General features: G+C 40.4%; 3 protein-coding genes across 3 annotated transcripts in view; all 3 read left to right on the forward strand.

Annotated features, from left to right (window-relative positions):
- Positions 1–630: 630 nt before the first annotated feature.
- Positions 631–5857, forward strand: cry-dash (cryptochrome DASH). Its single transcript, XM_005722703.1, has 14 exons — positions 631–881; positions 1875–2047; positions 2418–2511; positions 2596–2726; positions 2820–2968; positions 3079–3167; positions 3272–3345; positions 3459–3548; positions 3638–3717; positions 3811–3870; positions 3974–4131; positions 4244–4363; positions 4553–4729; positions 5355–5857. The coding sequence occupies exons 1-14, from the start codon at positions 819–821 to the stop codon at positions 5460–5462; spliced, it is 1566 nt and encodes a 521-aa protein (XP_005722760.1). The 5' UTR covers positions 631–818; the 3' UTR covers positions 5463–5857.
- A 58-nt stretch (positions 5858–5915) lies between these two features.
- On the forward strand, positions 5916–9499 carry myd88 (MYD88 innate immune signal transduction adaptor). The gene is made up of 5 exons (XM_005722702.2): positions 5916–6605; positions 7011–7142; positions 7864–8041; positions 8584–8675; positions 8783–9499. The coding sequence occupies exons 1-5, from the start codon at positions 6296–6298 to the stop codon at positions 8935–8937; spliced, it is 867 nt and encodes a 288-aa protein (XP_005722759.1). The 5' UTR covers positions 5916–6295; the 3' UTR covers positions 8938–9499.
- A 523-nt stretch (positions 9500–10022) lies between these two features.
- oxsr1b (oxidative stress responsive kinase 1b) overlaps positions 10023–26285 on the forward strand; it is a 43411-nt gene continuing 27148 nt past the window's right edge. Inside the window, exons 1-3 of the mRNA XM_005722704.1 lie at positions 10023–10417; positions 19027–19139; positions 25227–25335. Coding sequence (XP_005722761.1) covers positions 10348–10417; positions 19027–19139; positions 25227–25335 — 292 coding nt within the window. The 5' untranslated portion in view covers positions 10023–10347. The remainder of the gene's footprint in view (positions 10418–19026; positions 19140–25226; positions 25336–26285) is intronic.

The following is a 26285-nucleotide window of genomic DNA, read 5'->3' on the forward strand; positions in this document are numbered from 1 at the left end:
TGTGATGTGACCTATCAAAATCAAAAGTTTCTTTTGGCACCAAGATAAAGTGGATGGGAGTAAAGGACACAGCATGATTGTTTTTGTCATAGATGATCTCCAGCTGTTGATATGTTCTTTTATATATTACAGAACAGCTTTATAAATTATTTTGTGGACCTAATGGCTATGGGTGTAGACACCTGGGGGTTTTGTGACGTCATTTGTAAGAGGCTCGGTTAAATGACTGAACCTTTTGTAATTGTGCCTTACGTTTTTATTATTTTGTTGTTTTTATATGTCAGTCTAACTGAATAATAGTTAATAGTTATAACAGACACACCCCTATTACATGGTAACTCTGTTTTAAAGAAAAAATGGGATGTAATTTAAAACTGTGTATGTATATTCAATTCAATTAAGACTCAATAAAATAGCTTTTCTTCAACTCTGCAAACTCATGGTTAGGACCATATTTTCATAAGACGGTATAAGAAAAGGCAACACACAAACACACTACTTATCCAAAGACAATACGAAATATGATTTCTTGTTTTTAAATGTCAGTATAAAGCCTAATTTGAAAATAACACAATATAAATAGTTAGATAATTTTGACTAAAAACGATTAACACCAACACTGTCGGAGCAGCTGTTAGAAAACCACCTTACAAAACCTGCCGTTTTGTAACGTCGTGTCTGAAAACGTGACTGCCAGAGAGGAGCCGCCGAAGACACAACTGACGCTAACCCGGGAGGTACAACTCTCTGACACCGAGGTCTCTCTTCCTCAGTGCTTAAAACAAGACTATTGCTGCTGTGGTGGAAACAAAGCAAACATGTCTTCCTCCCGTACAGTAATATGTTTGCTAAGAAACGACTTGCGTCTCCACGACAACGAGGTAAGAACATGAATTTGTAGAAAAAAGTGCGACGTTGTTAAACTTAAATGTTTTAAAAAAAACACGATTACTTCGCATGTTAATTATTTGATTTGTTGACGACATTAAAGAAATTGTTTAAACATGTTAACGTCGACATTAAAATTACAATAACTCCAATATAGCCTGCAGCCACGTTACAGCGGTATTACTACCGGTACAAGACCTCCAGAATAAAAGCATGTTCCCCAAAACTAATGATTACACACTTTTAATTTTTAAACTGGACTGCTTTTTAACCCCTATCCTGTTTTAAGTATCTAACTGTTAGATACAGTTAGATACTGTAACAGATTCTAACACTATCGAAGGTTATTTTCGTAGCTGCAAAAACTGCATAAATAAATCAAAATTTCGAGTTAGTATCTTGACTTAATAGCTTAAAAATTCGAGTTACGTATCTCGAAACTTCGACTTACTCGAAAATAAATTCCAAATTTGGACTCTGCCCAATGACTGTAGAAAACATTGGTTCTGCCTGGCATTTCCCCCCCGGTGGTGGAAACAAGCTTCCACAAACTTGTGACATCTAGTTACAATTTAAAAAAAGAAAAAAAAAGAAATATATATATAAAACTGAACCAAACCCCCCCCAAAACAAAAGCATTGAGCATGCTTGCTAACTTTCAGGGAATTTTAAATATTAAATTCAATTTTCGTTTATTAGGTTTTCTTTTCTTTTCTTTTTTTTATAAAGTAAACCATATCTAGGGTGGTACTGAGTGGTTAAATGTACAGCAACTTAAGAAAGCAACAGCAAATAGAAAAAAAATGCAAAAGCACACAAAATGTATTTATTTAACATAATTCAGTGAGTCACATACTCTACTTGGAGGACAGAAACAAGCCCACCTCTACTATCCATATCAATAGTCAAAGGTGTTTCTATCATAAAATCAAATGTGCTGTTTCACATAATTGCTGCAGTATGTTTATTGTATGCTCGATATGCAGCTTTTCCACTGGGCCCAAAGAAACGCTGAACACATAGTCCCGCTGTACTGCTTCGACCCCAGACACTATGTGGGCACTTACAACTACAGCTTACCAAAGACTGGGCCTTTCCGTCTGCGCTTCTTACTGGAGAGTATCAGAGACCTCAGAAACACACTGATCAGCAAAGGCAGGTAATAAAACTATCACTCACAAGATTTTTCTTTACCTAACCCCACTGTCAAGTTTCGCCTTTGCTACACTGTCGCTAACTCACAGTCTCTATGAAAGGTTTATAAGAGATCAGTTTACTTTTCTATCATGTTATTGTTAACTCAGTGAAGACACTGGCCTTGGCTTTCTAGGATTGAATTGATACGTGTAACAGGATCAGGACACACCTGGACTTAACAGCGGTTATGTTTATATTAGCATTGCTTCTGCACACACTGTTCCCATCACTTTTTCCTGTCAACTAGCACTCTACCCAGGATGCAGCTTGCCTGGCATGGAATGAGGCTTATATATGTGTCTCTGTGTTTATTTTGTGTGTGTGTTTGACAGCAATCTCGTGGTGAGACGGGGTAAGCCAGAGGAAGTAGTTGCAGACCTCATCAGGCAACTGGGCTCTGTCAGTAGTGTGGCTTTCCATGAAGAGGTGCTCTATCATATTACAGATAACAGCAAAAGTGCTGTCTGGCCATTGGAGCGTGGTTTTCACCATCATGTGCTTTTTCTACAGGTTACCTCAGAAGAGCTGAATGTGGAGAAAAGGGTAAAAGATGTGTGTGCACAGATGAAGGTCAAAGTTCATACCTGCTGGGGCTCTACATTGTACCACAGAGATGATCTTCCGTTCCCCCACATGTCCAGGTGTGAAAGCAGATACAGAGAGGAAGCTACCCTTTTCGTGAAAGATACACTGCAGATTAAGAAGTGCCTTGTAATATTTCCCTCTGTTTTTAGGCTTCCCGATGTATACACTCAGTTCAGAAAGGCAGTGGAGAGCGAGGGCAGGGTGAGGCCAGTCTTCTCAACCCCAGAGAAGCTAAATCCCCTTCCTCCAGGCCTCGAGGAAGGAGCCATTCCTACAGCAGAGGACCTGCAACAGACAGGTGAACAATCCACCAAGACACATGTCCGCGCATTTATTCTATGTGTTTATGATTCAGGATGTTTATTATGTCTAAAGAAGCCTAATCATGAATCGCTTTTCCCCTTCCAGAGGCTGTGATTGATCCTCGCTCAGCCTTCCCCTGCAGTGGTGGGGAGAGTCACGCCCTGGCCAGACTTAAACACTATTTCTGGGACACTGTGAGTGCAAAATGTGTTTTACATTAGCTGCCGTTTAGAGAACTATGGAGAAAAAAAAATCCCAGATGATCTATTAAAGATCCTCCATGATGTCTGTTTTAAAGGATGCAGTTGCAACGTACAAAGAGACTCGTAACGGTTTAATCGGTGTGGATTATTCCACCAAGTTTTCACCTTGGTGAGTACAAATGTATCACTGCCTCTCTGCTCCACTTTGCTACATAGAGTTTAATATTTCATTGAGGTAATTCCCGTGATTCTGTCTAATGGTGCGGCTTTGGTATCCTGCAGGCTGGCAATGGGTTGCATTTCACCCAGATATATTTATCATCAGATCAAGCAGTACGAGAAGGAGCGGACAGCTAATCAGAGCACATATTGGTGAGCACACAGGCTGGTGATATGTGAAAATCTATATTTGTCATATTTTATTTTTTCCCTATCTGATGAGCTTCCCTGCTGTCCTACAGGGTAATTTTTGAGCTTTTGTGGAGGGACTACTTCAGGTTTGTGAGTGTCAAGTACGGAAATAGGATTTTTCAGGTCAAAGGTACAGTAAGCTGATGTTTTTATGTTACTTTTATTATTATTGTTGTTGTCTGCATGAAAAGGTATATTTCATGTCACTGTGACTTCAACTCAGGACTTCAAGACAAATCTGTGCCATGGAAAAAGGACATGAAGCTATTTGATGCATGGAAAGGTTTGTGCTCTTCACTCATCCTGCATGAAATATTCTTTGAACTGAAACAGTACGTATAGTATACGAATATAAAGGTGAATTTATGTGCAACTGGAACGTACAGAGGGACGCACCGGAGTGCCTTTTGTTGACGCCAACATGAGGGAGTTGGCAGCGACCGGCTTTATGTCCAACAGGGGGCGTCAAAATGTCGCTAGCTTCCTCACAAAGGATCTGGGCCTTGACTGGAGGATGGGAGCTGAGTGGTTTGAGTCCCTTCTGGTAAGCAGTAGTTGTTTATTATCTTTATACATTATTTCAAAGCTTAGTTGTTTAAGAATATAATATTCAGATATTAATACAAAACTCATCTTTTTAAATGTTCCTTACAAAGATCGACCACGATGTCTGCAGCAATTATGGTAACTGGCTGTACAGCGCTGGGATTGGAAATGACCCCAGAGAGAACAGGAAGTTCAACATGATCAAACAAGGCCTCGACTATGACAATAATGTACGTTTGACGAAGTAAACACCGTTTCACTTCCTTTTGACATTTGTCTAAAACTTTACCTTTTGCACTTCAAGACAAAACTGCTGAGTCACCTGTTGTGCAGGCTTTGCTGCTTTATTATTGAGATTAAAAATAGGGCAAAATGTGAGGAAATCAGTTTTGACTCATCGGTTTGCGTTTGTCTTTCAGGGAGATTACGTCCGACAGTGGGTTCCAGAGTTGCAGAATATCAGAGGAGGTGATGTGCACACACCATGGTCACTCAGCAACGCTGCGCTGGCCCACGCTCATGTGACCCTCGGCGACACCTATCCCGCTCCCATTGTTATGGCACCTGAATGGAGCAGACACATTAACAAGAAAGCGGTGGGTGTCTGGGGGAAGGGAAGTAGTTAGTGTGATTGTGTAGTGCTGCTATATTAGCGTTTAATCCATAACTGCTGCAAATAAAAGCGCTTGGATATAAATAGACTTACTCCACTATTGTTTGTACGTTCTAGTTCTTGTACTTCTTATCTACTACAGCTCTAAGGCCTAATTGCACTTTTAACCCACTACATGTATCTGGCAGATATTACTACATGTTACTCTTCAGCTTTATCTAAACTTAAACTAAACTTTCCATAAATAATAATATACACTTTTATCTCAGTAAATAGAAAAGCGTCTGCTGCTCCAGTCTATTTGGGGCCCCTTGTCACGTTGTCACCAGTTCCGCAACAAGAGAAACACTTCCCCTTAAAGTGTTTCATTTATTAAAATCAGAAGAGGTCGACACTTTCATTGTGTTGTTTTAGAAAATAAAAAAATGTTAATATAATTTATGACATAACATTGTTTTTGTGTCTTTTCTACCCAGTGAAATATCTTGCCATCCCTCAGATGTATTTGAAAACAAATTCTAAATTTCTTTCCTTATTTTATTTTTAATTGTGTGTATTTTCTTTTATACAGTTTTAAAAAAGTTTTTTTCTTTCTTTCTTTTCTTCAGGGTGGCACAGGACCTTCACCAAGAGGAAAGAAAGGCCCGTCTCACACCCCCAAACAGCATCGGGACAGAGGCATCGACTTCTACTTCTCCAGAAGCAAGAACCTGTGAACACGTGGACGCTCCACTGATTTAATCTTGAACTGTTTCCATGAAAATCTGTCTGGCACGTTGATGTATTGATTCAGGGAAGCTGAAGAATGAGGATTTGAAGAAGCACATGTTACGGTGCTTTAACTTCACTGATCAGGCCATCAGTTCTGTAGAAAATTGCCACATCGAGGGCCTTCTATGGATCCTTCGCTGCGTTTCCGGCTATGCAGCGACTGTGAAAAACCACAATGTGGTTTTTTTTATGACTCAGAATCACCTGTAATGACCTCATATGATGTTTTGAACAGATTACTGTTACTTTGTTCTTGCAGGTTTTCTGTGCATTTATACTTTGTTTTTGCTTTATGTGTGATGGTTACAAAACGGCTATATTAAAGTTGCTATCTGATGCACTAAATCTTGACCTCCATTTATCAGAGGAAGGAAGTCAGTCCGCTCTTTCTGAGCAGCTATACAGATGAGAGTAAACGGGAACAGAAAACGTGCGTGTCTATTTATTTTCAGTGGAGCTCGCTCCTGTGAGAACTTTCATTTATCCTTGACAAGCTCTCTTCTCTTGTGGTCGCAGGAGTAATAGTAATAACAATAATGTCGGTGTTTTAAAAATAAAAGAATCGCACTTTGGGTTGTTAGCTCCACTTGGTACATAACACATCTCCTCCCCCGTCTGTGACGCACTCCGGCGCAAAGACTTCACTTCCTCAGTCAGGTAGGTTGTGTTGTAGACTTCCGACACAACACAGCATTTCAAATCACGTCTATCGTTATAATGTTTAATCTTTCTTACTTATACAAAAAACTCCGTTAACTTAACCGGAAACTTTTGGAACATGGCTTGCGCCGACTCGAAAGTTGACTTGGAGAAGATTCCTCTCGTTGCGCTAAACATGAGCGTGAGGAAAAAGCTGGGACTTTATCTGAACCCCAAGCACACGGTAGCAGCGGACTGGATGGCGCTCGCAGAGGCCATGGGCTTCAACTACCTGGAAATAAAGAACTACGAAGTGTCCAAAAACCCAACCTGTACGGTTCTGGAGGACTGGCAGGCCCGGAGCACAGACACGTCAGTGGGGAAGTTGTTGTCAATGCTCTCGGAGCTGGACAGAGAAGACATCGTGGAGGATCTGCGACCACTGATAAGTGCGTTACTGCCATTCCACTTAGATCCACTTGTCTTTAATAAATAAATGCCTGTCGTCGATTAGGATTGATTTTTTTTGCATTGATTAGGACCGGTCATAACTTCTGCTTATTCTTAATGCATGCTTGCTTTTGTACCCCACCTTGCCCCTGTCGCCTGGTTCAGGAAATTATTAACAATGAATTCCAATGTTGCTTAAATAGATCTTACACTCGTGACTAAGAGAGTATCTTTCGCAATATTTGCCCAAATGCGTAAGCGTTAGTGTAATAACCGAGTTTAAACACAGCTATATGTCCATCACATGGAGTCTGCTGCGTTTGTACCTACATTCCCAAAGCATCTCCCTGAACTGACTGCACGTTTGCGCTCATGTGTGCCGTTTTGCGCCGTTTTGTTCCCAGATGAGGATGTCCGGAAGTACTGTGAGAATCTTAAAAAGAAAGCTGAACCCCCGCTCCAGGTTCCTGAGGTCGACAGCTGTGTCCCTCGCACCCCTGAGAGGTCTGGGATCACTGTGGATGATGACCCTGAAGGTGAGCATTTGTATGAACTTACAATAATATATATGCATACACATATGCTCAAATTATGTCGAAATATTTTATAAAGAACCTCCCATTAGCATTAACAATAACGCTTCAAAGACAAATGACTCAGCACATGTCCTCTAATCTGCTCATCTTCAGCATCGGTGCAGTATTACTGCCACTGTCACTGAAAAGCTCTCTTTGCTACATTTGGCTGATATGGTTAAGTTCTGCAGCCCTATATGCATTAGTTTTAACTGATTGCAGCTTAACCAGCTACATAACTGTGTTTGCATAATGATTTCCTTCACTTTGTAAATGTAGGCTTCCTTCGAAATTCACAATACTTATTAATATCAACTTATTATAGTTTTTTTCCTTAATAAACAGCACAGACTCATCTGTTATATATTCGAAACTTCGAGACTTTGTAGCTGTTTGTTTTTTGGGTGTTTTCTGTGGTAAACTATCACAGGGGAAAAAACACTCCTACTTGTCACTTGTCTCTTCATCTGACCATTTATCTGAAGCACTAATCGTGCACTGCTACGCGGCCTCGCTGCTCCTGTTTCCTCCGCAGCCTTGTGGTTTTCTTATTATTCTTATGTACTTCGCTCTAGGAGTTTTATGTTGTGTCAGTGATGTCAGTTTCTGATTAATGGCCCTCTGTGTGTGTGTTTGTGTGAAACTTTAACCATTGAGTTGAATCGAGATGTTTTGAATCCAGGGGTTCCCGAGATGTTTGATGCCTTCATCTGCTACTGCCAGAGCGACTTTGCGTTCGTCCACGAAATGATCCGTGAGCTGGAGCAGACGGACTACAAGCTGAAACTGTGTGTGTTCGACAGAGACGTCCTCCCGGGCTCCTGCGTGTGGACCATCACTAGTGAACTCATCGAGAAGAGGTGGGACACTGACACATTTACTAACCTGGTTTTTGTTTGGTCTTTTCAGTTTTTTTGTTTTGTTCTAATTTTAACTTGAAAAAGTGATTAAGCGAATGACGTTATGGGGCCAGGTGTGAATCTGAAACTCCAAGTAGGTCATTATGGTCCAAAAAAAGCAGTTTACATGATTTACAGTTGTTTTTTTTTGTTTTGTTTTTTTTTGCAATTCAATTTTGCATTTGTTAGTCAGATGCAACACGAATTCCAACAGGCGCAGTCATGAAGCATGCACTAGCGCAGGATGTGGTTCAGACTTGTTTGCCGTTTGGTTAATAATCTGTGTATTCGTGCCTGTGTGTGTCGATAAAATGTAGAAATGGAAAGTTCAGAGATGGTTTAGAAAGCCAGACATAACTAACGTCAGTTTCATCTGAAATTCAGATATTGAAAGTCACCTGACAGAAGAAATCCAATTCTCAGCCAGTCATGTTTCCTGAAATCTCTGTTTTCTTGCTCTCACAGTTTTTGCAACTGACTATAATATGTGACCTTGCACGCAGGTGTAAACGGATGGTGGTGGTGATTTCTGATGAATATCTCAACAGCGATGCCTGTGACTTTCAGACCAAGTTTGCTCTCAGCCTTTGTCCTGGTAATGCACACACACATATATAAATATTTTATATTAAACAACCCTGTTTTAATTTTTCTGGCTTATGCGTGCAGCTTAATCATTTATATTCTTTTTTTCTATTTCAGGAGCTCGAAGTAAACGCCTCATTCCAGTGATCTACAAGCCGATGACAAAGCCCTTCCCCAGCATTTTACGCTTCCTCACCATTTGTGACTACACCCGGCCTTGCACGCAGGCCTGGTTCTGGACTCGACTTGCCAAAGCTCTGTCGCTGCCATAACTGTGGAGCAGGTGGTTAATCATATTTCAAAGTGCCTTTTTGTTATTCCATTAAAAGATTATGTTGGACAGTGGCCAAATGCAACATTGGAGGAATCTCATGATTACACTGTATGTATATATTTTACTGCTTCAAATTGCACTTCCTTTGGAGACGATACAGATTCCTGCACACTGTCATTATGAAAGTGAGACTGCACAGTAGTATCCAACGCCAGCAAAGTTCTCAGTGCACAGAGTCATTATCATATTATGAGATTTCCTCTTCTAACAGGGGTTTTTTTGTGGCCCTATTTTGTGTTTTATGTGTGTTGCATTGAAAAGAAGGGTACATTCTTTTGCCACTTCCTCTTTTGAGCAAACTTGTTCATGAAATTGAAGCTTAAAGAGGAAGAACTGTTTTGGCTCTGATACTTTCACAAGTTCAGTTCTACTGACAGCTGACACCTGCCTTTTTGTGCAGCAATTCTGTTACTGTGGGATCTCTACTTTTGAGTTTGTGTTTTTAAAATGCTCTTTTTAGACCAATTAAAATAATGTTGTTGTTTTTTTAAGTAAACGAATAAAGTTAACGTGGTGTATTATTCAAAGTCTTTGTTTGTTTGTTTGTTTGTTTGTTTTTAATAAAAAAATTAATAATATGGAACTATAAAATTAAATATACCTTTAGTTTCCCTGCATTTGTTGTGACTGTGCAAATCCTGTATGGTATAAAATAAACCACCAGAGGTCTCTAATTTAATGCGGTAAGGAAAACTGTGGTCTACGCTTTACAGTAAACGCACGAACACCCAATCAGAAAGCAGTATACGTGGTTCTGTCCAATCAGAGGCAGGCTCTTGCTGGAGAAACATGCCTCCTCTCACAGACTGCTCTTTGAGAATGTTAATCCCTGACTTTTCCCTGTCAGGTGTTTCAGTTGCCTAGCTTGGTGGTTTGATGTTTTCACATTGTACGCCATTCAAACTATATTATATGATGAATCAGTAGAAGCATAATGTGCTAATTTTAGTGGAAAAGAAGTGGCTTATATTGAGGTAATAAGTTGAACCTAAACCTGTAAGGGCACACTCTGGGGCGATTTCGCGTGGGATCCGCCATTAAAAGTGTGGCGGAAGCACTCGGCTTGTTTCGGCAGTTTTCCGAACCGCAGCACTCAGCGTCGATAGTGTGCCACACTCAATATGTCCGTCAGGAAGGGTCACATTTTCTCAGTAGGAATGCGGTAGGCGGGGCTGCTAGGCTAGTGTCAAACTTTGGGAATGACAGGAGTGCTGCAGGATTCGCAAAGAAGGGGAAGTGTCGCTCTTGTTAGTCCTGTTTGGATTACTTTGACTAATTTTTACGCCCGCTTTTTGGATTCACCACCTTTCTACACACAGAGAGTCCTGCCCCAGCGGATCCCTCAGCCATGTCGGAGGACCTGAGCTCCCAACCCTGGTCCATCAACAAAGATGATTACGAGCTACACGAGGTGATTGGTATGTGATCCTTAGCTTGTTAGCTACGTGTAAACCGTCAGTTTGAATTTCCCCGTGAGCTCTCTCTGAACGCAGGGGTTAGGACGATGAACACAAGCTCGTACCATTCAGATGTTAACCGAACAGAAAGAAGGCATCCTCCTTCTCCTGAGCTGCGTTGAGTTCTTCGCCTTTGGTAAATTGGCCAATTCTAGCCGGGCGGTGTTGTGACTTGGGCAGTCAGAGGAATGCCTCCCCCGAGAGCGATGACCCCGTCCGCTGGGGCTATGACGAAGTCGTAAACGAACGTTAATAACGTTGTAGTCTACGTGCTGGAAAATAACTGCTTTCATTGAGCAGCTCTTCATACATGTGAACAGCTAGCTTGATACTTTCATAAATGGACTTTAGCTAGAGGACGCCGTATCTGTGGATAGCAATAGTATTAATTGTGACACATTTAACCTGCAGGATTTATTCATTTATTTTTTTAATAGAAGTGACAAAGTTATTTTTTGGAGGGGGTGGGGCAACAAAAACTAACCTATGTAAAGGCACTGTAGCTAGGCTAAAACTTAAACCCACTGTGTTATTATTCACTCCTATCTCATTTTATAATACACTAAACACAGGAGCTAAAAGCCCCCCTCCTCAAAATAAAAAATACATAAAATAATAATAATGATGACAAGATGACAAGAGCGTTTACTGAGGACCAATCAGTATTAGAGGGCTTCACAATACTAATCTCATGGCTAACATAAGCAATAATCTTTTAATATTTGCTCTTGTTCCTCTGATACTATTCTAAAGTTAAAAAAAAAAATAATTCCTGGAGGCTTGTTTCACCTTTCCTTGCAGCGTTAAGAGGATGACTTAATGAGGAGCTTTCACTTGTGTAGTTATGAAAAGTCCAGCCCCACAAATAGATGACCTGTCCTACCTTTGGGCTGGCTTTGTTTAAAAAAAAAAAAAAAAACTCAAAGGGAGAAGGTGAGGAGAAGAGTGTGAAGAATATAAGCAAAGTATTGTCCCCCCAGACTGGTTCATTTGTGCCTCTGGTTCACTTTTGCCCAGACAGTGCATGCTTCCTCTACAGGGAATCTGTATGTTTACAGAGGGTCAATTTTACAAGCCCTAAAGCACCCTTTTGTGTATTTTTAAAAGAGCTGAAATTAACTTTGACCCAGTTGTGCCCTCCCCAGTTTCTTGGAAAATTTGTACCGGGTCACCACGCAAGATAACGCCCTGAAATTTGGCATGCCCACAAAGATAAAGCCCTTCTTGTACAGCAATCAGCTCTGCTGTATTTTCCTATGAAGTGTTTTTAACACAAAATTGCTCACAAAAGTTTGAAACTAGTGAGACTGTTTCATTGTTGAACTGATTATTAACTTTGCCTCAGAAAGCGGTTGTACAGTGAGCCTTAGTTTTGTCCCCTCAGATTATTTTCAGGTTGTGCCCCTTAAATCTGAACATGCTGGTTTACTTTGCATGTCATCGAGTTTAAGGAGATAACCATCCGTGTGAGGCTGCATCCTCGGGCTCACACTTTAAACAAGAATATTCCTGTTACTCCTCAGCTTCAAAATTACAGTCCCCCCTCTCTCTCTCTTTCTCTTTTAAAAGTTGAAGGAAAGATCTAAGATGCTGCAATTTCCTCTCTTGAGACCAACCATGAGAAGAGCTATTGGTTTCTTTTAAAAAAGCTAAATTTCCCTTTCTATTCTCAAAGCTTGTATGTTCTTGTTTAGTCCACGATTACGCTCTTAAAGACTTCTTATGTTCTTAGCACAAGTGGGAATCACATTAAAGCAAAGTCACACATTCAGTCTTGCCCTCGGGAGTTACATATACGTTTTCATGTCATTGTGAAATAACTTGCTGAGTGTCTTCTTTATCATTTGTTTCATAAAACGTCAGGCAGGAAATACAGAAAAATCCTCATGACACCAACTTAAATCTTAAGGTTGTTTGTTTTGAGACAAAAGCAAAGCGGCTTGCTATTGCAATTACAAGGTTGAACATGGAAAATCACAGGCCTTTTTCTTTAAGAACCTCATCTCACTTTCTTTTTAATTTAATAAAATAGACGCTGACTTCTTCGCTGCTGATGGACTTTCAATAGACAGACCAATTGGCTTGGCTTTTCTTTAGTTTGTAGCGCTTACCACTTCAACAGGTATTCATTAGTGGAGCTAAATTACTACTGCAGATAAGAGCAGGAGCAAGCTAGGCTCTCCTCTGAACCCACCTCTAGTCCTCATCCTAGCAGAAAGTGTTGCATAGATACTGTATAAATGGTCTCTTTTCATGGAGATGCTGCACAGCTCTCTGCTCGGCTGGGAGGCTCCTGCGTCGAGGATGGCTCTGTATACACAGCGTGCCCATCGGAGCTATTGTTTTCTGTAACTTCCCTGGGGAAAGAGGACTTGCTATTACATGGTTCACACCCACTCTCTCCCTCTGTTAAGCATTGGATCATACTGGACATGGTCCATAGGAAAATAATACAGCTCTCTCTCCGATCCTGGATCATAATTTGGATCATTCATGTTGGCAAATCTAGACTGGAAACTTTCTGCTTCCAGTGTTTGTATCCACCAGCAACCATGTTTCCTCCCTAATGCTTACTCTGTCCCTTAGATGGCTTTAAAAAAACCTTCAGTAGATACCACAACAGGATCCAACCTCAGGCTAAGATTTCTGTAATTTAATGCCATTTTAAGGCTTTAAGCCTTCGTTTTTAAAGTAGTTCAAGCTGGAAGATGAACATGGAAGAGGAATATGCACTAAAAGGCTGTAAGTGCTGGACCGGTGCAGTTTCTAGTCATGTGTGACATTTCTCGTTGTACCTTTGAATAACTTGTGGAATGTCAGCCAGGTATGCAGAAGAAATGTAATAAAAGACAACTGACGTCAGGCACTGAAATGGCCTGGTGAGAGCAGGAAAGACATGGTGAGAGAGCCGCTGTCACATTGCAGGCCACAGCTGAAAATGGGAGACATTGACTCAGGCCTTATTTCGTGACATCATAAAGTATTCTTGCATACAAGCTGGATTATTTTGTATGTCATCGAGTTTTAGGATGTATTGTATACAAGTGCTATTTTGCACTTGTATACAGAGAACGCATAGGTACAAGTGAGAATAAGAAACCACAAAAACATCATCCATCTGGAAAACATTTTGAATTGACTTTTTGCACTTTCATGGACAGAATAACATAATTGCATGTTTAAAAATTGCTTTTAATACTTGGATGAAAATCCTTTGCAGTCAATCACTGCCCAAAGGCTAAAAACCATGGACGGCATCCAATGCTGCGTTTCCTCAGTTGCTGCTTGTTTTTTGGTCTTTCCACATTCAGTTGTATATTTAACAACTGAGCAGAGTGCTCTGTTGGGTTGAAATCAGGCGACTGACCTGCTCGTGCTCGTTTCTTTACCCTGAGAAACTCTCGGGTCGCTTTTGCACCGTGAAGTGCTTTCTGATCGATTTTGCAGCATTTGAGCTGAGAATGTCGCCCTGTATGCTTCGCAATTCATCCTGCTGCTTCTGGGAGCAGTCACATCATCAATAAACACTACCGACCCGTTCCACTGCCAGCCATACGTGCCTGAGCCATAACATTGCCTCCATTATGTTTGACAGATGATGTGGTATACTTCAGATCGTGAGCTGTTTCTCTACTTCTTGATACTTTTCCCATCCAGTTATATTGTTAACCTTCATTTCATCTGTCCAAAGATTAAATTGGACTTTTTTAAGGACTGTTAAAAACATTAAAACATTTAAAACATCTTAAAGACTCTTTAAGATGTTTTCTGGCAAAGTCTAATCTGTCCTTGACTGTAACCTGTGCTTTGCACCTTGTTGTTTAACGCTCTGTATTTACATTCCATCACTTGAATTTAGACCTTGACAATGTTACTCCTACTTCCTTGAGCATGTTCTTGACTTTGTTAGACGTTATGAAGTTATTTTTCTTAACCATGGAAATAATTCTGTCATCATGCACTTTAGTTGTCTTCTGTGCTCTTTCAAGCCTTGGCCACTGGTTTTGCTGTCTGATAAGTTTATTATGATTTTTCAGTCTAATGACTGGCCTCCTTCACTTACAATGACATCTCTTTGGGCTTCATATTTAAAATTGCAGTGAAAGGCTATTAGATAAAACTCAACACTTTGCATCCACTTCAGATATTAAGGAAATGGGCCTCAGGTAATCACGAAACTAGTCGTGCCTCTGAAAATGGTGGACTGTATATATAAATGGGTGTAATTCCTAAACAGTTAAAACAAAACATTTGTAAAAACCCCTCGAATTAAAGCTGAAAGTCTGCTCTTCAATTGGCCATTGTTTGTTTAGTGGCAAAACTACAAAAATTCTGACCCCATGATCTGTATGTTGGCTCTCATTAAACCCTCATTACAGTATTTAGACTCAAATGGTAAATGCTGTTGCCCCCCAAAAAAAAAATCTATAAACTTTGATGTGTCATTCACAAATAACAGGGTTATAGTATAATGCTGCCATGCCAAACTCAACTTGTTTTGAGGAAACATGCTTACTGAAAACACTTTCTTCTTCTTCTTCTTTTTTTTCCTTCTCCAAAGATGCTTCTCTTACACAAGTTGTTTTCACACTGTATGCAGCTGTACTTGCTATTTGGAGGCAAGCGGGTTGTTGCACATACAGTGTTTTAAAACTAAATGTGATGAATGATCTTAAACTTCCCTCTGATGGTAATTAAGACTCAGACAGCTTCAGACAGTAAATGGACCCTTTGGTATATGCAAAATCTGTAGGGATGCTTCCTCTTGACTCAGCACTTGGGTAATTATAGATCTTAATTACTGGAAACCAGGAAGAAGTATCCCCACTCTAACTGCATTCATACAGTCATTTCTTTAGATGTTTTGGCACAGTTCAGACAAAAAGATAAAAACAACACCTGAAAATCTTGATTTCTATTAAATCTATATGCGTATGAAAATGCATAGAAATAACCAAGGTAGCGTAACGCCATGTCAACATGTCACATTGTCAGCTGCCAGCTGGATCATCTTCATTTGATTTCGCCTAATGAATTAACTTAATATATGAATTTAATTTTGCCATCAACTTCCAGAACAAGCAAAATGTCGTCGTTGTTGTTGTTGTGCTGCTGGAAATAGGAAAAAAAAATCTGAGCCAGAACTTTTGAAGTATTTGTTTTCATTTATGTGGTTTGACAGTAAATAAAGTTGATTCATTTATTTATTTATTAATGCACAAAAAAGGGGGAGGGGGGGGGGAACAGAAGAAGAAAAACTACTGCTTTATATCTGCAGCCTTTGTATCTGTGCCAGACTGCTTAGTAGATTAGATGCTTCAAAGCCCTGGCACTACTGCAGTGCTTGCCTTTTGTGAGTATGGCTCTTTTGTGTGCTCTCTCTCATTCGGGGAGAAAGGTTGGTGATGATGTGCTGTCTGTAAGAATGACGGTGATGTGACTGAGGCTTATTTTGTAAGATCTGGATTTTTTTCCTTTTTTTGACTTGGCTGTATTCAGTGAGTCATAATAAGGTCAGACTTCTTCTCAAATTGTTATTAGCTTGCTGGCTTTTACCTAATGAGATTTTCTGCATTTCCCTCTGTGTGCATCATAGTATATTTACTTAATTTATGTTTTTTTTTTTTTTTTTTTTTTTTAGAAACTAAAAGATGAGGTATTTAAAAATCCTTTAAATGAACACGTAGCAGACACACGCCTGCTCTGTGAAACTTTGTGCTAAGGTGGGGGAGTTGCAAATAGCAGCTGATAAATTGGACTACATGTCCTGGTGGCTCTTGGTACCCTTTGACCGCGCCTGCTGTTTACCCAACAGCCTTCCCCTTTTCCATGCTCTCCACACACATGCTCTCCAGCCTGTCCAGCCACCCCTGACGACTCACTGTTTGTTTGTGTGGAGGAATTTACACTCCACTGTGTACAGGGAAACTGTCTCTCTGTGGTTCTGCCAGGGGCTGAACTCCCATCACTGGCCAGCCTCCAGAGGTTTGTTTGGTATTGGTGCAGGGAGTGGAGGGGTCAGGAGGGGCTGGAGGATACATTTACAGCACTATTCAGCCACCCCTACAGCGTTCAACGGTGGAGTGATCCATGATTACTTGGACGGTGCAGAGTTGTGCAAGGACAACCGCACATTATGAAGAGGTTACAATTAATAGATCGCACCCACCCTGTAGGAAGTAGGATTTCATATTTTGTGTACTCAAGATCAGTGAGCACTGCTGTAGAGGGATGGAGGTGTGGCAGCGAAAGAGGTGGGGACAGGACAAGCACTTTTAGTTAGCAATATTTCCTCTGTGCCACTGTTGTTTAAAATACAGAGAAAACATATATTGTAACTTTCTAATGTTTGCAGGTAACAGATTAACATTTGATGGGAACATTTTATTGAAGTTGCAATAATTTGATAAGTAGTCATCAGCTGGAATCGCTTTTTTTCTTTTGTCCTTTTCAGTCACCACATCCTTTGCTCCACCTTGCGTTGTTGGTTTGAAGAAGGCAGATACATTAATTATGACAGAAACTTGTACAGGATAAATTGGGATACACAGATTTTGCCATTTTATCCTGTACAGAGCTTGAAAATACGCAGATATCTTGAACAAAAACAGCTGGATTATGTTAACTTCATGTCTGTCATGTCGTTAGGGAGAGCATTAGTTTTTAATTTGAAAAGAGTTGGTTTTTTTCCTGTAATATGCCCCCTTTTTAAACTTCTATAAACAACAGTCTCAATGAAAACTCCAAACAATGAGGACTTTGTTAATATTTGGGCATAGCTTAATATGAGGGCACTAGAGGTTAGAAAAAGCATACTGGGGGAGTGGGCCAACTCACCACTAACTCCTTCACTTACCAAAGCCTGTTGCAAGAGGAGAATGTGCTACTTGCATTGGCAGGCGTCACTTATACACGAGAGATCTTGTGGAAGCAACCTTGTTTGCGCGTGCTTGGTGCTAAATGAGAGCAGTGAGGGGGCAGTGAAATTACTGCGCACTATACAGGGGAACATTTACATGCTTTTAGTCCTAAAGTATCATGTTATTCAAGATAATGATCACCCACTTGTGTTTAATTTGCCATAAACTTTATTCAGATTGCAATCTACATTTTTTGTTTTATTGTGCATCAGATTAGTAGTAGGCTAAACAGATGTAAGGGTTTAACGTATGCATTACACTGAAAATGTTGTGTATTGCCAGCTAGAGTTTCTGCTCTGTAAGCCCTGGTTTTTCACTTCAGTAATAGAGCAATGTTAAAAAAAAAAAAAGAGGGAGAGGAAAAAAAGGGACTTGTCAGGGATGAAGCTCTTAAGGATATGTAAGGTCAAGCAGTCACTGGCTCCGATCAAGCCTGCTTCATGAGAGAGGATCTGTATGAGCGGATTCATAATTGATGAAAAAAACAGTTAAGCCGTACCAAAGAGAATTTGGATGACATGTCGGAGTATAACACGGTTTAACCTTCTTGAACTCTGAAGGAATTTGAGGTAACAGATAAAAGTTATGTTTATTATCCTGCGGTAGCCGTGAATTTTGGATGTGCTGTGCAAAAGGCTTGAGCCACCGTTCTATTTCTTTTTATTTTGCTTCCAAGGAACCAGATTTTCTTGTAGTTTTCAAAGTGGTCTTCAGCAGTAGTTCATTTTCGGTCCAGTCTTTATATCTTTATACTTTCTATAAAAACAATAAATAAATGATAAAGATAATTAATACTCTACTGTGAGTAATTTAACCATTAAAAAGTCACCTAACTCAAAGGATTAACCAGTGTTTACACGTAACGGACAACTTCACCAAGAACCAATTTAAACTGTATCTTTAGACGCTTTGTTACTAGCAGCCCGTCACAAAAACGGCCTATTTCTTTAGTTAATCTATGAAAAAATGCCAAAGATAACAGTTTGACGAGCATAAAACAGCATTAAAAGCCTCATCAGAAATGGTCTCAGTGGATGGGTGGAAGTCAAGAAGCCATTATTAAGGAAATGTAATGGAGAAAAGGCTGAGGTTTGCCAAATTACATAAGAACTGGACTGAAAATCAGAGGCAGCGAGTCTAATGGAGTGATGGAGCCACATTTTTGGTTCGTCCTCAGGCGATGAAGGCTCTGTCATGGATATATATATCGGTTATTTCATTACATATAAACTCTATGTGCTTAACACAGAAGATAAAGACATAAAAACCTGTGTATGACAGTGCAATGAGGAAGCAATAACAGCAAAACAAAAACAAATCAATCACAAAACCAATGAAATCCCAAATAAAAGTTACTATAGGACAGTTTCCTCCACTGAGTGGCTTGAATCACCTTAGAGTCGGGGTAAAGAGTTCAGACATCTGGAAGGAGCTTAAAATAAAAAGGAGATGGCTGATGTGTATCAAACGGTGATTAGGATTTCTCTTTGATGTCTTCTGTTGCAAGTTTTCAGGGCACATATAACTTTTGGAAAACGCCACCATCCGTCGGGAGAGGCTGAAAAACATTGCCGGGGAGATGAACTATGACCCACCTTTGAAAGAATGACCGATCAAGGTATTAATAACTTGTTTTCTTGTGCGTTTCAGGGAGTGGGGCCACAGCTGTGGTTCAAGCAGCCTACTGTATACCACGCAAGGAGAAGGTGGCTATTAAACGCATCAACCTGGAGAAGTGCCAGACCAGCATGGACGAACTCCTGGTAAGACACATGACACTGCTAATTAAATGTATGTCAGACTGAACATTTTTGTGACCTTGTTACCTTTCATGTGTGATCAAAGGCCAGCTACTCCCTTACAGCACAAGATTTCATTTAGGGCTTTGTCTCTGTGATCTGTACATGTGGATGGAGTTAGTTCCACCTCTGCTTTTCATTACTCGTTTTCTCCGAGCCCTCCTCCAATCATCCCTGTCACTTCAAACACTATTCTGATTGTTCTCTGAAGGAGGACTCCACTTATACTGCCAGGAAACTATTAGACCACCACGGGACATCTTCCTCAGGGCTGTATTGGAGCCTTCAATACAATCGTTTGCTGCCGCTCTGAACATTTGCTTTATGACTTGTGGTTCAGATTTTAACGGGAAAGGTAGAGTGATTAATGAAGTTCCTCTGCAGAGAGGGGGAGGAAAAAAAAATGGGATTCTTGCTCGTGGCTCCTGTTCTGGCTTTGTTGATGAAAAGAAGTTTCTCACGCAGCTTATGTATTTGTCTTCTTTTTACCTTTGTTTCCCACTTCATAACAGGAAGATGGTTTGCTGACAGTTCTCCTATTTCAAAGCAGGGCTTTTTAATAGCACACTACTTGGCTTGGACACAATCTAGGCCAAACTGTGTATTAACTGTCAGTAATGTTTTTCCAGAGCGTGCACACACACTCCAGATTTCAGGTCTTTCAGGTGATAAATGAGCTGATGTATAGACCAGAAGTCTGCTCTGCTACTCATCCAAGACTCTGTGGGGGGAAAAAAACCTGTGGGAAATGAATATTGTGTAAACCTATATGTGTGCATAGAAGATCACGATAAGAGATTGCTGTTAGCTCACTTGCAATACAACCTGAAAAGGATCCTATCCCCCTGCTAGCCCTCGAAATTCTGGAGGATGAATCAGGGGAGTGTTGCTCCCGGATTCTCGGAGCAGGCAGTCACATGGAATACAGCAAGATCGGATTTCCTGCCTACAGTTTCTCCCCTAGCTCCACATCCAGCTGGGTGCCCAGTTAAAGGATTTACTCTGTGAAAGCTGCTTTAAATTAGGATGCAACAAGCATTTGAAATTCTTCCTTTACACTCTAGATGTAGAAGGCCCTGAAGTTTATAGTTGTTACTGCTTTTAAAGAGATGAACGTCTTCCTGTTGAGGTAGTAGCTGATTTTATGCTGCGTGGATGAGTTTTCAGCTTTTAAAGATGTTTAAACTCCGTTTTGCTCATTACGACCTGTGATCGATATTTTAGAGGTGTTAAAAAATATAAATTCCAAAAATTAAAAATTGGTATTTCTGACAACAAGCAGTCTAAATTGAACCATTTCTGAGAACTAGATGACAAAGACTGATTTTTGGTATATTTTGCCTTAGATTTGCAGTAGTTGTGTGTGCACGCTGTAGTGACATCGAGTCACAGTGAATGTGCGTGTGTGTAAGGTCCAGAGTCGCTGATAATGACGTAAACATTGCTTCTATAGTGGCTTCTCTGTGTGTCTGCCATCAGTGTGTTTCTGTGGCACCAGTTTGTGAGCCACCACTGTATTCAGTTGGGGACAATAGCTCATTTATTTTTTGCTCCGTTTCAAGGCCATCGGATACTGCAGATACTGAATAGATCATTCCTTATATAGAGAAAATCTAAGTGGCGTGAAGTGGTACTCTGTTTCCTGGAAAATGTAAACTTATTTCGAAGGCACAAGCTGGTGATCAGCCTGGCGTCAGTGCAAATTTTTAGACCCATCACAAGATGGAGAGACGAGGTCCGTGTCACTTCCTTTCATGTTGCATCACTTGTGTCACAAGGTCATTATAAAGAGCATCTTTGCTTCCCTATTTTACCCACTCGTGGTTTAGAAAAATGATGTGTAATTGGCAACCGCTGCTATTATTGCTCTATATATAAACAGTATAATTTCAGTTAAGGAGAGCAGCAGTTTTATTCTTCCGTCAAAGGAAAATCACCAGTATTGAAATTAAACTGTTTTAGCCAAGTTGGACTTAATTTAATTAAGAATTAAATACATTTTTGTTTAACAAATATCAGGAAAGTACGCAGACTTGCACTCACTGGCCACTTTAAAAGATCTCTGTTCAACTGCATGTTAATGCAAATATGTAATCAGCCACTCAGAGCAATGCAACTCTGCTTTGACCTGATAGGAAGGCGGCAGCAACTTGAATAACCACTTGTTACAACCAAGGTATGCAGCAGCGCATCTCTGAACACAACACATGGCAAACCTTGGAAATGGGCTGTAGCAGGAGAAGACCACCCTGGTGATCAATAGAAGAGTTATAGCTAACTATGTCCAAGCCTTTGTAGGTATACTTTGTGTACCCACTTTCTGATGGCTGCATCAAGTGCGCTAATGTGCCACAGGATAAGCTCAAATAATCTCAAACTGTTTTCTTGAACATGGCAGTGAGTTCACTGTATTCAAATGGCCTCTGCACCAGATCTCAGTGCAGCAGAGCACCTTTGGGATGTGGTGGAACAGGAGATTCACATCATGGCTCTGTAGCCAAGAAGTCTACAGCAACGGTGTGATGCTATCATGTCAATATGGCCGAGGTAATGAAGTAGCCAGTGGGTGTAAGATAACCTTAACTACATGCAGAGCAGTTGTACCTCCCGGAGGCCCATTGTGAGTCAGGGAAAGACCCCGGGCAGTCTCTTATTGAAAGATTTTAAAAGGAAAAACAAACCTGAAATATGAGAATTTTTGTTGTTGTCATAATATAATCTTTCTGTAGCGTTGAAGAGCGCATGTCGTGTTCAAAATTAAGGACAAATGCAGGCGAATTTTCTGTTAAGTGAGTAAATCCCAACACAGTGCCACACTACCAGGTTAATGTTTGTACCAAAATAATTATGTAATAAAAACAGAGTGACTAAGTGTGTTTTGGTGTCATTTACAAGCCTGCAGCTTCTGTCCTCTGCTGCCTCTCTGGATGTTTCATACACTTATATACACAAAACGCTATTTATTTTTTCCCCGCCCACATTTTACCAAGACATGCCGCTGTGCTGCCCAAGCTCTGACCCTGAGCTTTTTGTTTAACTGTAATCATTTAAGCATAACGCTACCCAACCCGTGAACAGTAGCCAATCAAACGATGACAGTAGAGATGACAGTTTTTGCAGTGGCACCAGGATTCTGTCAGTAGCATTAAGCCAGGAAGTGAGGGGTCTCTGAGGAGATGAATCATTTATTACATATAAGCTAATGTACATACTCATGCAGCTTATGAATATCACACAGATGGTCATTAGTGTAATTGATTCGACATTTTGTCCTATTTAGGATACCGAAGGTGCTTCTTCTAATTTCTTCAATGGCTTAGATATTAAAATTATAATTGTAATCTGGTCCAGGTGAACTTATTTGTTGTGCAGAGGTGTGTCAGCTGTGTGCTTTGCAGGTTAGATGCACTGAATGAAACGGCTCTATGCGCTGGCATGAAGTCATCGTAACACCCAACAAAGGCCAGGGGAAAGACTGGTTGGAGGAAGTAGTTTTGCAATTTTTATGATTTCAGCTTCAGTAATCCCTCAACAGAAAGCATATAGAACATGTGGATGACAATAAGGTCTATCAAAAAAAATGTCTGACAACAGTTAATGGTTAGCACAGTGACTACATTGCTCAATTTAGGTTTAATGTTTTGACCAAGTTCCTTTTATTAAGAGGATTGAAGAAGAATTTCACCTATTGCATAAAGTACAAAGTCAAGGACATTGTAGTTTATGCAGGTAAAGTATTTGGAAGATACTTGAACTACTTTTAAGACAAAACACAACGAGTGAGCATCAAGTATTGAAGGTTGCACAGTTAAAAATATAAAAACTGTGTTTTGTGTCATGAGAGCATTTCCAGGATCGTTGCTGCAGAATGGGTTTACAGCCACCTAATCCTCACAACAAAGAGTCTCCCTTTCTCACATCGTCTGCTGGAAAAGATGAGAACTGCCAACTGCCCGAGTACCATATATCCCCTGTTATCTCATTGTTTTTCTCTGCTGGGGTTACCCTGCCTGGTCCACAGAGCAAAGAAGAGGGAGGGAGAGCCTGTCTCACCCTGATGGGGAAGACGACTCGCATGGCTCACTTTCACTGACAGACTTAAATTTATTCAGCTGCTTGATGATCAAATATAACTTAGTTTAGAAGCCAAGTGTGGGTATGTGGGCTCACCTGTTGGTTAGTAAACTCAAAACATCTGTGAGGTTTCTCAGTGTCTTTTTTCCTTGTTTATTTATTTATTTTCTGGGAAACTTGGGTACTACTACCCTTTACACTCTGTGTGCATTTAAACATGTCTATAAATTTTGTGGTCCAGTCACTTTGATGCACGCCTGTAGACTCCCTTATTATTATGTCACTTCACCTTCTTAACCCTCTTTTTGACTTCTAAGGACAACACGGCATCGCTCACCAACCCCAGCAATTCTTAGGCACTAACTGAAGGACCCAGAGTCAATAGTGATGACTCTGCAGCAGATGCTTGCTGCTGCTAATGCACATTGTGTAGCTAAGCATTTATGCTGATTGAATATTTGACTTTGATTGCTTACTCTTTGGCTCACAGGCATCTATTGATTGATACCTTAGCTTGAGTGTTAAGGCTTCTCCTTTAAGCACCTTACGAGGGGGGGGTGGAGCAACCTATCAACCCCATACCCTAATGTCGTAATTTGTGATAAAACCCCAAATCATCTTAAAACGTTGTTTGCACCTTTTGTATCAACAGTATATTTATACTAATAATATGTTTATACTTGTTTATACTATATGTTCAGATGAAATGGTGTCTATTCTGAATCAAAATTATTAGCCAATCACCAAGGGTTTTTTTTCCCTTCAACGTGGCTATTCAGCATTCTGCAGAAAGCATACATTATTTCTGTTTGCACACAACAACGGAATTATTTTGCTTACTTACTTTATTATCAAGCCGTGTCACAAACCTCTGCTTTAATGATGGGCTTTAACTTTGTAATACTCAAAGACTATAATATTAAGTTAAAACTGAGGGTTGTCTTCCATTTTGCACACAGTACAGAAACTTTAGCAAAGGTTTGAGCTGTCGCTTGATAAAGCAACCAAATTAAAAATATAATATAATATAAAATGCTTAAATTTCTTTTTATTTCTTTTTTGGACACAAACCAAACTTTTTGTAATTTTTATTATTTACTCAACACTCATACCAGGGTTGAATGGTGTTTCTCTTGCCTTTATCAGCTGTTGTGAAAGCCGATATCAACAGATGAACAACTGGCAGCTGATCATTTTGGCACTATTTAACTTAAAACTAAAAGGATTTTAAAAGTGGTTGGTGGTCTCCTGACACTCTTCTGCTCGAGTGGTTAATAAGAAATAAGTTGCGGTGGCTCTGCAGCTACAGGTTCATTCACTTGCCGAGCCTTCAAAACCTGCGTGAATCAGTGGTTCCACCCGCGAAGTCGGACAGATTTTATTCCTCTGAGGAAGCTTGTCTGTCCTCGAATGAATTTGGGACTGGTGCTGAAGTGATGGATTAGACCTCTGTGCCAGCATTACCTCAGCTCCCTTCTTTACACACACACACACACACACAGCTTTAAAGCTGTATAAAAGGCTGAGTACAGACTGCGTTGTCTTTTGTTTTTAATCTTTGCAGGGATGTGCATTACACTGACTGTGCCTGTGTCTCTTGTGAATACTGACATCATTAAAATTTTAAGGATCACGCTAAATTGAAAGAATAGCAGCAGCATCAATGTATTTGTCGTGACTGTTCAAGCTTTTCTCATCCTTTTTGGATGAAGTGAAGTTATTATAATTAGCTATTAGGCTCTATTTGTTTTGGTTTTGTTTTTGAGATGAAATCACAAGTAAGATGTATTGAGTCTTATGATAGCTCATCTTAGAGCCGACAACTCTGTTAAGAGCTCTAAAAATGTTTTTCTTGCTCTTCAAATCATCGGTATAGAACCTTTTGGCTCTGGAAATTTCAAGCCATTTTAATGAAGTGTGTGTGTGTGTGTGTGTGTTAGCAGATTAACATATATTTCATTTTTCTTCCTTTAACAGAAAGAGATTCAGGCCATGAGCCAGTGCCACCACCCCAACATTGTGTCTTATTACACCTCCTTTGTGGTAAAGGATGAGCTGTGGCTGGTTATGAAGCTGCTCAGTGGCGGTAAGTGATGCTCCCCCCCCTTATTTATAATCTGTCAACACCTATCAATTTAAATATTTTGATTCCCCTCGGGCAATTATATGTAATCTTGTTCTAGAAAGAAATTACTGTCTGAGAGGAAGATGCAAAGGATCCATTTGTTTGTCCTGCCCACTTAAGTTATGTTATCGGGGTCCACAATTCTTTGGCAAGAGTGTGAGTGTTAGGAAAGCTGGGCTTCTTGCTGTCGGTGATGTTAACTGTGATTGTGGGGAATGTGACAACACTGATCCTCATTGTGTCCCCTGTGAGCTGCAGTTCTTTCCGGGCTTTAATTCAGTACAGTGCTGGAGCTAATGACAGGGCAGAGGTAATAACAACCCACAGGCTGGCGTCATGGCATCCATGTGGCAGTGCTGCAATTAACTAGTGAGAGGAGCGTGAAGAGGAGGCCACCATGGAAGAAGAAAACCTCAGAATACAACTGTTACATCTGGAACTGATTATATTGTTCAGGTTTAATTTCATCAACAACATGTATTTGGGCTTTTCCATCAGGGCTGTGAGGTAGTCGAGATTTTACCTTGGACCTTGCAGAGACAGAAAAGGCATCCAGAGAAATGTGTTTTCTGCCAAACTTTTGTCATCTATGAGAGTAATGAGAGTGATGGTGATTTGTTTACAGTGATGCAGAGACCACTCATCTGCCTCTTCAACCTGCTTTCCATCTCAAACACTTAGCTGTTCAAGCACAAATGTACACAAACACACTAACATACTAAACATTTACACTCCCTTGGTACTCCAGTCCCCCTGTGTAAACAGCGTCCCACTGTAACGGATAGTGCCCAGGTGGCGTGCTTGGCGCACTCAGATACTCGAGTCAGGAGTCCCTTGGCAGCCGTCTTGCAGCTGTGCCCAGAGCACTGTGCCCGCCAAGCGACGCTTAAGCAAACGGCCAGCTTCACAGC

The sequence above is a fragment of the Pundamilia nyererei genome, unplaced genomic scaffold (genome assembly GCF_000239375.1).
Source record: "Pundamilia nyererei isolate P.nyererei 1_Seehausen unplaced genomic scaffold, PunNye1.0 scaffold00007, whole genome shotgun sequence".
Taxonomy (NCBI): Eukaryota; Metazoa; Chordata; class Actinopteri; order Cichliformes; family Cichlidae; genus Pundamilia; species Pundamilia nyererei.

Coding starts and splice junctions, on each gene's coding strand:
- myd88 (XM_005722702.2), top strand. CDS start 6,296: ATGGCTTGCGCCGACTCGAAAGTTGACTTGGAGAAGATTCCTCTCGTT. Junction 8,042..8,583: donor AGTGAACTCATCGAGAAGAG/GTGGGACACTGA, acceptor CCTTGCACGCAG/GTGTAAACGGATGGTGGTGG. Junction 8,676..8,782: donor TGCTCTCAGCCTTTGTCCTG/GTAATGCACACA, acceptor TTTCTATTTCAG/GAGCTCGAAGTAAACGCCTC.
- cry-dash (XM_005722703.1), top strand. CDS start 819: ATGTCTTCCTCCCGTACAGTAATATGTTTGCTAAGAAACGACTTGCGT. Junction 3,346..3,458: donor TCCACCAAGTTTTCACCTTG/GTGAGTACAAAT, acceptor GGTATCCTGCAG/GCTGGCAATGGGTTGCATTT. Junction 4,730..5,354: donor GACACATTAACAAGAAAGCG/GTGGGTGTCTGG, acceptor TCTTTTCTTCAG/GGTGGCACAGGACCTTCACC.